The sequence below is a fragment of the Alligator sinensis genome, unplaced genomic scaffold (assembly GCF_000455745.1).
Source record: "Alligator sinensis unplaced genomic scaffold, ASM45574v1 scaffold292_1, whole genome shotgun sequence".
In the NCBI taxonomy this organism is placed as follows: Eukaryota; Metazoa; Chordata; order Crocodylia; family Alligatoridae; genus Alligator; species Alligator sinensis.
The window spans coordinates 706,285-720,030 of record NW_005842509.1 but is presented as its reverse complement, the minus strand read 5'-3'; the positions used below and the strand labels follow the sequence as shown (position 1 = coordinate 720,030).

At 41.7% G+C, this 13,746-nt stretch overlaps 1 protein-coding gene and 1 long non-coding RNA gene across 3 annotated transcripts in view; one reads left to right on the top strand and one right to left on the bottom strand.

Moving 5' to 3' along the window:
* Positions 1-13,746, bottom strand: part of SCUBE1 (signal peptide, CUB domain and EGF like domain containing 1) — a 356,000-nt gene that overhangs the window by 31,390 nt on the left and 310,864 nt on the right. Inside the window, exons 11-16 of the mRNA XM_014523611.2 lie at positions 10,503-10,622; positions 8,869-8,961; positions 7,972-8,088; positions 6,118-6,276; positions 5,230-5,433; positions 4,182-4,343 (exon numbers count right to left, since the gene is read on the bottom strand). Coding sequence (XP_014379097.1) covers positions 4,182-4,343; positions 5,230-5,433; positions 6,118-6,276; positions 7,972-8,088; positions 8,869-8,961; positions 10,503-10,622 — 855 coding nt within the window. The remainder of the gene's footprint in view (positions 1-4,181; positions 4,344-5,229; positions 5,434-6,117; positions 6,277-7,971; positions 8,089-8,868; positions 8,962-10,502; positions 10,623-13,746) is intronic.
* LOC112551560 overlaps positions 13,294-13,746 on the top strand; it is a 31,771-nt gene continuing 31,318 nt past the window's right edge. The window contains exon 1 of one of the 2 annotated variants that reach the window (XR_003095861.1): positions 13,294-13,401. This is a non-coding gene — a long non-coding RNA (uncharacterized LOC112551560). The remainder of the gene's footprint in view (positions 13,402-13,746) is intronic. The other variant, XR_003095862.1, reaches the window with a different exon arrangement.

Genomic DNA, 13,746 nt, shown 5'->3' with positions numbered 1-13,746 from the left:
GCCCGGCCAGCCTGGTCTCAGCCCTGGGCTTTATAAGGGCCAGGCCCTGCCTCCTACAGGCAGCTGGCTCTCCTTAGTTGCCCCCGCAACCCGCAGCTGTGCCCGTTACCCTGGCAACCCTCATCTGGGCTCGTTATGTCCTGCCAGGGCTCTCTCTCCCTGGCAGTTTCTCCTCTCTAGGAGCAGAGCACTGAGGTGCTCTGCGACAGACCCATTCCTCATCCAATTGTTATTTTTGTAATTGAAGTGTTTGTTTATTTTCAAAGAACTTAGTACAACATATATAGGTAAAAAATATTGCTTTTCTCTATCTCTCTATATCTGTTGAAATCTGCTTAATCAGAATCAGGCTTTCAAGGAAACACCAGTGTTTATGATGAAAAATGTCTCCTTGAAGGCCTTATTCTGATTAAGCAGATTTTTCAAGAAAGAATCAATTAATAAAAGGCAGTATATTGCAGCTGAAGTGGTCCCCATTTGTTTTCTTTCCATCCTGCTAACTCAGTTAAAGAATTAAAAATCTCTGGGTGAAATCCCAGCCCCACTGAAGTCAATGGCAAAACTCCCATTGGCTTCAGGATTTTAATCTTGCTTTCCCTCCTTGGCTGAAATGCAAGAGACTTACTGCACAAGAAGCACAAAATGATTAGCGTGCCACTGATTTCTGAGAAGTTCTGTGGTACTGCTAGCCTTTGTTTTTTATGATTTTGGGTGCTGGTACTAATTGGTATAGGTCCACTGCAATTAATGAGCAAAGGATCTGGGTGTAGGGTACACATCTTCTCATTACAATGCAAGATTTGCCTATACTAGAAACGGACGTTGCCAAATGAAGTGGATCAGTTATGTCAGGACACATACCAGCTCAATTGATCTGCTTCACTGGGCAAAGCAGACATTGCCCGTTGTCCCAAAGAGTCAGGCCCCTGCCCCTCTCAGGAGCGGCAGGGGCCCAAGTGTGCAGGACAATTCTCAGGGCACATCTCTGCAAGTGGGGGAACCCCAGGTTTCCTCACTTGCAGAGATGTGTCCTGAGTTGGGTTCCCTGGGTGCACCTCTGCAAACAGGGAGCAGCTGTGCACCCAGGCATTATGACTCAGGCTCTGCCTCTGCAAATGGGGAAATGTGGACAACTGCTCCTAGGACTTCAGAGGCCCAATTCTGTATGCCTTGGGAGCACCTGCCTGGGGTGGCTGGAAAGCATGGGCCGCTCCAGGCTGCCCATGATCTCCCTCCTTAAAACAAACAGATGTCCACTGAAAAACAGTGGCACAAAGTTATACTACCGTTCATCATGGCCACAAATCTGTGCATTTGTGATGTAACAAAGGGTATGGATGTCTGTTTGCTTTTGCTTTGTTTTAAGGCAGCACACAGGCAATGTCTGTTTGCAGCCATAGAGATACCCAAGCTAGCTCTGGATACATCAGCCTGAGAACTGGAAGCAGTACCCCAATTAGTTGACTGATTAGTTTTGCTGAGAACTGAAAGAAGAGTGAAGAGTTATTTTGTTTCCTTGCCATCAGCTTCTCTGCTGAAATTGCCAACAAATAGCCATTTAATGAAATCTATCACAAAAAATGGCCACCAGCACACTTTCAAATCGAATGGAATTACTGTACTAGTTAGACAACAGACAGTGCTTTTAAAATGGGGCTGAAATAAGTCCCCTGGGAAATGTTTCAAGTAATTGGTTTTCCTGATTAGAGGTAGTTACCTGTTTCAGTCATCTGACAAAGAAGGCTGTTCCTTACAAAAGCTTAAACCTTTTTGAGTGAGTTAGTCTAAGGTGCCATCCTTTCCTACTATCTGACTTTCCTCATTAAATAGAGCAGATTGCATTCATTAAATAGATTATACTGTGATCTAAGTACTGGAGTCACTTGCTTTCTTGCAACTTGAATATTGCTTATGTTCTTCACAGTATTCGCTCAAAATTGCTGGCATACCTTTTGTATGTCTCTACTGGGAGCTGAGGGTTTTAGCTCATGATTAATTACATGTGTGATGTTGCTTTGTGAGATAGGAAGTGCTATCTATAACATGGTTTTGTCCACGCAGGCTATTTCAAAGCTGGAACATTTTACAGAGACATGCTGATTTCATCATTTTCAACAGGAAGGTTTATGAAATCCATGGTAACTTCTATAATAGTGGTTCTCAAATCTTTTTAGACTCAAGGCACCCCCATCCATAACTTGTCTGAATTTAGTGGCACCCTGTTTCAGAAACAAATTTCACTTGTTTTTTGATTGCCAAAAAATAATGGAGCAATTCTTCTGTTGCAAAGAACTCATGAGGACTACAGCCACTCAGAACATTTTTAACACTATGGATTCCTATTAGAAATCTTTGGGTTTAGCTTGTGAACAGTGTCAGTATTTGCATACCTACCCATGCTGATATTGCATAGCACCCTGCAACAACAACCTGAAAAGGATCTTATGGCACCCCAGGATACTGTAGGACCCTGACTGAGAATCACTCCTCTAGAGAGAGAGAGAGGAGACCTGAACAGAAAAACTTAGTCGAGAACTTATATCTGAAAATGGCCATTGCAACACAATTCCATTTAGCAAAGAAGATAGCATAACTGAGGCGGGGTGGGGGGGGAGGAGGCGGCAACTGGTGCAGTAGTCCCAGGCTCTGCCTTTGTTGTGAGGGGGTATGCAAAAATATATCTGTGACTCTAGTGACAGCTGATTCCACAACTGTGACTGGCACCGCAGCAGCTACCACTGCCCTAGGCATGAAGCTTCCCAATTATGCCTCTGAGCAAAGACATTTGAAAAGATTCATTTTCATTCCAGTGCAAAATGAAAACTAATTTTGAATTATTTTAAGTAGTTGGGAAATGGAATTTCATCTTCCACACAGCTGTACTGTTTTTTTCAGCACAGGATATCAAAACACATGTGAATTTAAACTTTATTTTATCCATAAGCGATCTGCTTTGCATTTTGGCTGAAATAAAAGTCAAAAGTGTTGAAAATGTATAAGTATTTCACTGTTTTCCAACTGTATAATTAAATTATTTGTTGATCACTGGAAAAAGTAAAAGCTTACTCATAACAACCACCCTGAGACACCATCCCATTTCTTTATCCAACGATAGCAAAAAACAGCAATGTCTTGAAGCAAATTATATTAACGCAAATTGCATTAATGAGTATTCAAAGCTGGGCTTTCAAAAGTCCAACAAATTACACAGAGGTATGTGTGTGTGTGTGTGTGTGTGTGTGTGTGTGTGTGTGTGTGTGTGTATTTATTAGACTTTGGAAATCCCAGATTTTGACACTAATTAATGTAATTTACTTGAATATATTTTGCATCAAATTAAATGTTTTACAATTAAATCACTTGCCTATCAAAACATCTACATTTTGCACATCTGTAACTAAACCAGGTATGGAAAATTGTTTACATTTGTATCTCTGCCCTGTTTAAAGTGTTTTAGGAACATTAACAAATTTAACTCCACAACACTTTTCTGAAATAGGTGAACATTATTATTGCTTATTTTAGAGACAGGTGATCTGCGTCAGAGATTTTTAAATAACTTGTGAGGGAAGATCAAATAGGATGAGATCTTAGTACATTTTGGCTCTGAGGCCACAGACCAATGCGGCATCCCTTCTTCTGAGGTTTGATTGTTGCTAACACAGATGAGCTAAGTCACAGTTTGATAGTGTAGTCCCCCAAAGATTTCCTTGGCAGTATTATCAAGCAGGTTAATTCACAGAGTCACAGAAGTTTAGGGCTGGAAGGGACCTTGTGAGATCATTGGGTCCAGTCCCCTGCTCTGGGCAGGAAAGACTGCTGGGGTCCAATAACCCCAGCAAGGTGTGCACCCAATTATATCATCCTATTTAAAATTTTCATTTGATTCAGACTGCAGTAGGTCCTAACAAGTCAAGAAATAACCAGAATTCCACATCACCTGGGGCAAAGGTTGCTCAGTTGTATACCAATGCCCAAAATGGTATTTTAATTCACATTTACTTGACCAACAAATGGTTAGAGCAAATTGAAACGTTTTTTGGTATTGTTTGTAAGTGCACAGAGCTCTTTTCTGTTAGTGTTACAAGACAGAATTGTGGAAGGCTTTCCCCACTTTTAGCCTCCATACCTTGCTTGTTATTTGGGTTCACCTACTCCTTTTAGAATCAAATTAGACTTGCCTCCACATTCTGATACATTCCGTGCGCCTGTTATGCCCTGTCCATCGTTACTTGGGCAAGGTTCACAGGTAAGTTGACCTTCTGTGTCTTGGTATGTTCCTGGTGAGCAAGGAATGCACTGATTATGCTCTCCGCTATAATAGGTGCCCGTGTTGCAGGTAACTGAGAAAAGAAAAGTGTAATCTACATAAGGACTTTCATTTTGGTAATATAGTTTGCCTTCATATAAAAACCTTACAGAAGATGGATCTCTTTGACCTGGTCTACTTTTAACAACAACAAAAAAATCTCCAAAGTGTCATTGGTTTTTGGCAGATAAATATAAGTTGTGGTTTTATGGGAGATATAATACAAGATGTATGTGCTGAGGGCATAGTAAGTTGACATATCAATTATAAAGATGTATTTGCAGGCAATACGTCCCATCTCAATTGGTATTTTTCTTGACAGTGAAATAGTTTAATTGGAAAAACATTCTAAGCGTATAAATTAATCCCCCTGCTTTTCATCTTGCAAGAGGACACTTTATACTTTTGGCTTTAAGGGGTAAACCTTAAGGGTTTCTAAACACAATAGTTACAGTGCTCAGTTCAACCTCTCAATTACAGAACTGTGCAGGTGCAAAGGATGTGCGTGGTAATCCTGAATAACCAGAGCTGCACATGCAAATTCAATGCTTTTTGCATAGAAATGGCCTGATGTGTCAAAGTGCCTTAAAAAAAGTGTAGAAGCTGACTGAAAATTTGACTCCAAGTCCGTACAGTGTTATGGGCATCAGGAGAAAGTAAACTGCATTCTTGATAGATTAGAAACCTTGTGCTGAAAATTGCAGTTAAAGAGTTATCACAAGCACCTGATCCCAAACAATGCAGTTCAGTCAGTCTATCCTTGTTGTTCTACATAAAGCAAGACCCAGGATTCCCCACATTGTTTAGGTATCAGCTAGCTTTACTGTATGACTTACTATTGACTAGTTAACATTCAAGATCTATATTTTGAAAAGGGTGCAGTTGATTCAAATATAACTTCAAGTTTTGCTGAGACTTACCACATTTTTCATCCTGCAGCACTTGACCTGTATTGCATGCTTCATGTCCTTCAGTAGCCTTAGCTGGCTTCTGAGCCACTTCATATTCTGTCCCAGAAAACTGAACGTAAAATTGCTGTTTGTTAATAGATTTCCTCAATGTTTTGATTGCAGTTTGCAGGTTCTGCTCCATTCGTTTCCGCACACAGTCAATGTTACAGGTGTCTAGATGGGAAAGGATCAGAAAGCAATTGAGATTCATGTTTGAAGTAGAGATGCTTAGTATACCATTCCTAAACAGTATGCCATGCTAACTATTGGAACACTTTTATCCCTCTGGCACTTCATTTGCTTCTCTTTATGTGCCAAGTGGAAAAAATATGTTTTTCCTAGTACCAGAACTGACTGATTAGTGGCAGTTTTGATTTTAGGCCATTTGAAATGGACAGACAGACAATCAAAGTATAGTGAATCAAATTCCCAATCTGTAACTGCACACAGAGCACTGATCTTGTCTTAGCTTCAGCATAAGGAGCTCATTGCCTTGTTCTATTCCAGGTACAGAATCAGAGATACAGCAGACATGGCGCACTCTCCAGCAGTACTGAGCTGGGATCTATCAAACAAACATGCTGTATTGTCTCACAGGCTATAGAAGTGGCAGCTGCTCTGCATGTTGCCACCTATGTATTATGACATTTTCTCTTTCATATATTTCTATGAGTTCTAACCATTCCTAGACATTTTCAGAGCCAACTTTCCAATTACATCAACTTTGAGCTTGGAAAGCTTGTTGAATTTTGTAATGCATGTTGCATACAAGCCTGGTGAAATGCAAGTTGACTGGCTGACCACACCATAGCACTGTAACATGACCTTCCCATAGACCAGACAAGATCTTTCACAAACCTGAGACTTCCTCTGATTTCATCTCTACTTCAAACTCAGCAGTGATATGGGACACTTCTTTGGAGGGTGACTTGCGGCCTCTGCGTTTTTTCTTGGAGGAATCACACTTCAGATTCACAAAGGTCACCTGACAGTTGTCTGTACAAGGGAATTGACCTCCTTTGCATAACAGAAGTGACATGGAAGAGAAATCATGTAGCAAGGTAGCAAGTGACAGGCTTGCGTGTGATATTAGAGTTGGGTTAACATTAATGCTTTGGTAATGTTACATAACATTGCACATGCACTGTTAGATGAACCATTTCTGGTTAGATGAACCTCCCCCCTCCTCCAGTGCCCTCACCCCCTAGTTACTGGTCAGGAACCTGGGTCCGGGTCCCTCCAGCTTGCACCACTGCTTGCCCCACATGGGCAGGCAGTGTGCTTCAGCACTAGGGCAAGTGCCAGCTGTAGAGACACTCTGGCTGGCCACCAGAGCGTCTCTGTGGAGGACAGAGCCTCTGGTTGTCTCAGGGCATGGTCCAGGACCATGCCCTGCCCGCTTTTTCCTCCTGGGGTATTTTTTGATACCGGGATGTCTGGCTATCAAAAAATGTGTTCACAGTGTGCTTCTTGCAGCATCTCAAAGGAGTTTGAGACACTGCAAGAGGCACGCTCGCACTCGTCTGGATGTGCCCAATGAGGGTAAAAAAAGAAAATAAAAATTCAGGAGTGTTTTTACATAATATTTTGCCTCAGGTTGATAAGGGAAATAAAGAATCAAAATCAGAAATTTGCATGTGATGCTGTTAAATTACTGGGTGACCCAGCTGCAGTTCCATTTCTGAGTAATACTTTTGTTGTACAAGACAAATTTTAACTGTACTTGACTTCTCAAAGTTATACTAACTATGTGAATCCTAAAGAACTGTGAAATGTGTCATTTAAAGCCTATATTCTGTTTACCTCTAAAAGTGACATTTGAGATGAAAAGCACATTTAAAAATGACTTTGCATGTTAATAATACTCATCTAGACAGTTAAAACTAGTCTCCATTCTGATAATCTACTTTACATGTCCCTATTTCTACCGCTTGTTTATTTACTGTCCTTCCCTCTGTGTGGGGGATTAATCTGGACAGATCAATTTAGGTTACAACCTGACTGTGCTCAGATTGCAGAGGCTGCATGGAAATATCGAAAAGAAAAAATGTTTAATTGAAAAGACAAAAAGTAATAAAAAAATATGTATTCATAGCAAGTTTTGCCACTTTCAAATGCTAGACCAGCCTGACAAAGGATTTCCATTTCTGATTTTGCTAAAATTGGATATATCTGTTTTGTTTTCATCCTTTGTTTGCAATATCATATAACTAAATCATATAACTAAATATTCCAGTATAACTGAAGCCATCCATAACTACAGATTTAACTTTTCTGGGAAGAGGCTGCCTCTTCCTGCACCGTAGGATGCCAATGGGAACATAATACAAATTAAAATAACATATCTTATTTTTATCTATCTTATTTTAATGAACAAAATTCAAACCTAGCCAACTTCCTTTCAACTTCTCTTTGGCCAGTAACTTTTGATCTCAGGGGAACTGTACCACTGCCAGAAGCCTTGTAGAATCAGCTAAATTCTGAATTTTTGAAGACTTCATAAGATCAACTGGTGGCACCTTATGATGAGCACTGCTAATCCAAACCCTAGTCCAACTTTAGCTTGAATCTGAATTGTGGACTAAGCCTAGGTTAAGGCCAAATCTGAAAGTCATAACTACATTTCTTAGCAACTTGTGAGGAGAACAAGTTACCAAAACAAACTGAAACAACATTTAGGACTCTCTGATGATGTTATGAGAAACCACATACCAATATGAGTTTGCTTCCCAGAATCTTTATTTTTTTCTTTGCTGCGAGGCCGTAAATGGCACTTTGCATCTTTAATTTTGAAGCGAGCTTTTTGCTTGATTGGTGGGGCTAAGGAATCTGTTGAAATGAAATTAAAGTTTATCATTCCTTGTACAGCCTAAATGAATGCAAGCACTTATTTGATTTGAGTTAGTAATTTTCTTGCAACCTCTAACCCAGGCTTGTCCAACATGCATCCCTCCAAACTGTTTTCTGAGGCCCGAGGTGCTGCAACAGGAAACGAAAGTAAACACTGTACTTTCGTTTGGGGGTGGGGAGGGGTGTTGATGCTGCTTTCTGTGAGGTCTTTGAATATGGCTCGCTAGCCCACTGGGTGATAAAAAGTTCATGATCCGGCCCCACGTTCAGAAAGGTTGGACATACCTAAACCAACCAGGATCCTCTGAATCTGTAACCCTTTATTTCAGTGTACCTTTATGCATTATACAAAGTGTGTGGTTCTTGCAAAGGGGCATAGGTTGTAGCCATGTTGGTCTAAGGACATAGGCAGACAAGGTTCTTTGGGTAAATCCAATATCTTTTATTAGACCAACTCAAATAGCTGGAAAAATTCTTCTTTGCAAGCTTTTGGGTACAATTACCCTTTGTCAGGCAAAGGAAGCATCTGCAGATCATCTTTGTTGGCAGTGGGGGGTGGGTGGGAGCATGGTGAGTGTGCGCAGGGAGAGAGCGTGGGTTTGAATATTCACACTGCAAATATTTGAAACCACGAATGGCGAATCCACGAATGGCAAGGGTTTCCTGTAATAAAGAATCCAGAAACTAGTGTAGGCACGAAAGCACTCTCTCTCTCTCTCTCACACACACACACACACACACACTCTGTATAGTACCTACCTGCACAAGTAGGCAGTGTTGCATTGCGCTTTTGCTGGGCCTTGCCTTGCTGTACTGGAACTCCACAACTCAGTGTATAACTATTCTCTGAATCTGAACACAAAGGAGAAAGCATGCATACTGATATATATATATATATATATATATATATATATATATATATATTATATATACACACATATATATTATACACACACACACACACACACACACACATATACATATATATATATACACACATACACAAACACACACACACGCACACACAGAGAAAAATCATTCTGGTAGTATTATCCTCATTCTTCACTTATTAGCACTGACACAACTTTTGAAAAATCTTACCTTAAAATGACAAACCATATTAACCAATCACATGATGTTTTAAGTGGCTGAAGTGGGCAAAGACTTAGGTTTGCCAGAGCCTATTGCTTCATATTCTTGATTATAAACTGAATCTTTTTTTCCAGGCTGTGAACTGTTAAATAAACCATATGATGGTAATGGGCAGAAAATGTTTTACTCTGTTTTTACATCACAAAATTTACCAGTGTGGAAAACAGCAGTTGATTCAAAACTAAACTCTCTTTCCTGAGTAATTTTAATTTAAACTACTTTGACAGAATTTTTGATAGAAAAAAAAATAACATGTAGGATGCATCCAGACGAGTGCGCACGTGCAATCTGCACGTGCAATCTGCAGTGCGCAAATAACTTTGAGGCACCACAAACTGTGTGCGGCTTGTGTGTACCCATTCACCATGCTGCTAATTTTCAGTATACAAAATGTGGCAAGTTTTTTTTGACACTGGGAGATCCTGGTGTAAAAAAAACCAAAACGCTGCTAAAAAAAGCAGTGTGGTGCACATGGTAGCAATGTGCACTGTCAGAAATAGACCCTGGCTGGCCAAAGCAAGCCATACTCTGGCTGCTGGCCAGGCTCCGAGAGGCCAGCTCAGTGCTGCTGCTGCCCCGGGAGATCCTCAGGACCCCAGGTCAGGTTGTTGGGGTCAGCACAGGTGCTGGCCCTAGTCTCCCTTCCCCACGCAGGTTATCCTGCCATACTGCTACAGGTGAGCTATCAACAAGTGTTTAGCATGGGGACTCTTGCACTTCCAACTTGCTCAGCTTTATCTAACCACCTATATATGTTGACTTTCAGGACAATGTAAAATCTGTATTTCTTAGCAGATGTGGAGTGTGCTAAGGGAGCTTTATTGCTATAGGAATATGGTACCAAGAGGTATTGCTGAAACTAACCTTTTCTTTTTTCCAATCTCTGGAATTTGTTGAATTAATAATTTATTATGCTCAAACTTCTCTTTAACACGGTATTCTTAATCATCCATTTATCTGGCACATCCCTTGTCTTATTCATTTTTCAACTGTCATCTCTAGTTAACTACTTTGGTCCAGTCTTCCCATATGAGTTGATGGTCCTTAGGAGTTCACAGCATCAAGCCCTGCTGATGGGCTGTAACTGTGTTCAATTAGCATTTGCATACATGTTTTAGTCTATAATTAATTTTTTCCTTATAACTGTTTGTAATAATCCATAATAATACATCTACAATGTGTTCAAAGAAGAAAATTAAGTCACCTTGTATCTAGAATCATTAATGCTGGATTGTACCAACCTGGAACAAAGAGCGTGTTGGATGGGCATGACAAGAAGCAGCTTTCTATTCCCCCTGATTTACTGCAGGCTAGCTGAACCTGGGGAGCTGGCTTGGCATTTGTGAGGCATTTCACCATCTCTGAAGAAAAAGTAATGAAAAATTAAGGACTGTGCAGCCAGGAGACCTTACCCTCCCACTCACAGAGGACAGTGTGAAAAGGGGTTATTAGTGAAAATGTTTATGAAGCTAATGCAATGGTAACAGACAGAAAATCCTTCATAAACATTTGCTAAAACAGCCCATGTCCAAACATCTGTGAACTTACGGTGTTCATTAAGTTCACAGCAAGTGGGAGACTAACTGGGATCTGTACTAGGAACAGAGGTGGGGAGGCTGGGAGTGGCAACAGTACAGTGGAACTAAAATTGCGCATCTTTTTAGAGTTGTCAACTTTAACTATCAGAGCAAATACAGTGCAAAATCCAGTCACTGAAATGGGCAGGTAACAGTATGCACAGGAGATTTTTTGCCTTTCTTTTTGGTAATATTCTCTCAGGTACAGTGGGCCCCCCTGCCATGACACACACTGGAGTTACTCTCACTAAGATTGGTTTATTTAAATTCTTGAGAGTACAATATTTTCCACTACCCATTCCAACTCTCACTGACTTTGCCCAATATTTCTGTTTAATCCCAGCTCCACCCTCTAATTTTCCACCCCTGAATAGGAAACCGCAGAGGAAGACCATAGAACTGCCGGTGAGTCAGTGGGTGGTAATGTTCCCATTGAGACAACTCTCAGCCAAGGCCTGAGTACAATGTTAGGAAGAGTAATATTGTAGGATAAGATGAGGTTTGGCAGGTTGGATCAAAATAGAAGTTCTGACACTTCTTTTCATTGGTACATACAAGGGAGCAAGAACTCTTCCTTCCTAAACCCCCCCAAAAAGTTTAATTACAAAGGAAGGCAGTCTTCTCTAGCCCTTAAAACCCCGCCACTAATTTGGATAAAGTATCCACTTTCTACCTTGAGCTGATGTTATGTAAGATTACTGTAAGCTGTACAGTTTGAGCTTCACCCCAGAAATAACTGAAGTTTAAATTGAAATCCTCTGGGAAGCAAGTGCTATTTAATCATGTATACCATTAGGTACAGAGCTGCTAAGGCATCTGGTTCCAGAGCCATGAGTTCATATCTGGACCTGTATCAAAGGCCATCTCCAAGTCAACTCAGCTGTAAACATCCACACTGCACTCAAAAGGTGGTTGGAGATGATGACAGCCACATTGCTTCCCCATCTGCTGTTGGCTATAGAGACTTGTGTGCCTTAATCATGGTAGCCCAGTTCTCAACCATGGTGCTGCACAATGTTAACACTGTTAGGTGTACACACATGATTCACAAGATATACCCAGAGATTTCAAATAAGAATCCATTTTCCAAGGGATGCCTTCAGTCTACTGAGGGAAGCCTTGAGTGTAAAAAAGGTTGAGAACTATAATCCAGTTAAGCAGGCTGCTAGACTCAGGAGGATCTTTGATAATTTCTACTAAGTGCATGTCTCAGCTATAACCACTAGGTGTCACCATGTTCAAGCAAAGGCTATGTTACTTCTCCTTTGCACTGTTTTATAATCTTGAATTTCAGTTTTTGTGTTTTGCCTGGATTAAGCAGGTGAAGAGTTATTAAACTCTTTTTACAGTAGCAGCTCCAAGTTAAATCAGACTTTAGAAACTAAATTAAGTTTCTGTTGACTTCAGTTTTTTAAATCCTGTAGAAGGCAGGGAAGGGCAGGGCATTATCTTATTTAGAGACCAACTGGTTCCTAGTGGCATGAGCTTTCATAGGTAACAATTTATTTCATCAGGTGCTAGTAATGGACTCTCTGAACCAGTTGGTCTCTAAATAAGCTCTCTAAGGGCCTTGTTGCACATTACACTTAGGACACGTTAACTATACTTTAAATGCTAGCATCTGAGTTTTCAACAGTAAAACACCAGTAAGTACCATTGTAGTGTAGCAAAGGTAGGACTTTCCCTGCAAGGAGTGTGTCCAGATCGTATTACCTAACATGTGTAGAGCTAATGCCTGACTGCTCCATGGAAGTAATACAGTCAGGAGGCTGATGCGGTGGGGAGGCTGGGAGTGGCAAATAGCTTCTTGATTACAAACTCTCTTTTTCTTCTAGTTGCTGTAAAATAAACCATGCAATGGTAATGGACAGAAAATGTTTTACTTTGTTTTTACATCATCAAATCTATGGGTGTGGAGATTACAAACTTCACAGACAGCTGTTTGTTGGTTCCAACCCCTTCCCTCCCTTCCCCTCCCCCCGGTTGCACTAGAGTCTTCATGCTCCAGCACTTATGTAGTGTTTTTTTTAGAATGTGGTAAGCATTACCATGCAACTACTCAGAAAACTTTCTAATTCATAGTAATATTTACGTGATCTAAATAAAACATGTCCTAAGTGTAATGTGTGACAAAGCCCTAAGATCGCACCCTGCCCTGCCTTCTGCTTCCCTTTGGACAAGCATGGTTAACTGTCTCTTAAACCCTATTGAAAATCACTTTCGATGTGAGGACACTATCCCTCACAGTATCTCCTCTACCACATTAGATCAGGGGTGGGCAAGATATGGCCCACAGGCCAGATCCGGCCTGCGAGGCCATACTATCCAGCCCATGGGGCCCCCCCAAATTTAGAAAATTAATATTTCTCTGTCCTTGGTTCCTGTAAAAAATGACAGACTTCCCCCTATCAAAAATGACAGGAACCAAGGGCAGTAGGACCCAGGGGAAGCCCCAGCAGGCTTCCACAACAGCAGGGCCTGCCCGGTCCTGCCCCCCCAGCCAGAAGCCCCAGCCTGGGCTTCTGGCCTGGAACTATGCGGCTGCCCTGTGCAGGAACCTCAGGTAAGGGGGAGGGGGTGCGGGGAAGGGCAGGGGAGGACCCTGGGCAGGGAAGGAGCCTGGGAAAAGTGGCCCAGGGAAAAGCTGAGTATGGCAGGGTGGGAAAGCAGCCCCTTGCCCGCACTGTGGCCAGCGCCCAACACTGCAGCCACTCGCAGCCCTTATGGGGCTGCCTGCACCTGCTCTGGACAGCCCTGCATGGGCTGTGAGCGGCTGCAGCAGGGAGCGCTGGCCACGGGGCGGGGGAAGGGCTACTCCCCTCCCTGGGCTCAGCTTTTCCCTGGGCTCCTTCCCTGCTCCTTCCCAGCGTGGAGGAAAGCAGCTCTTCCTCACCCCGTGCCCGGTGCA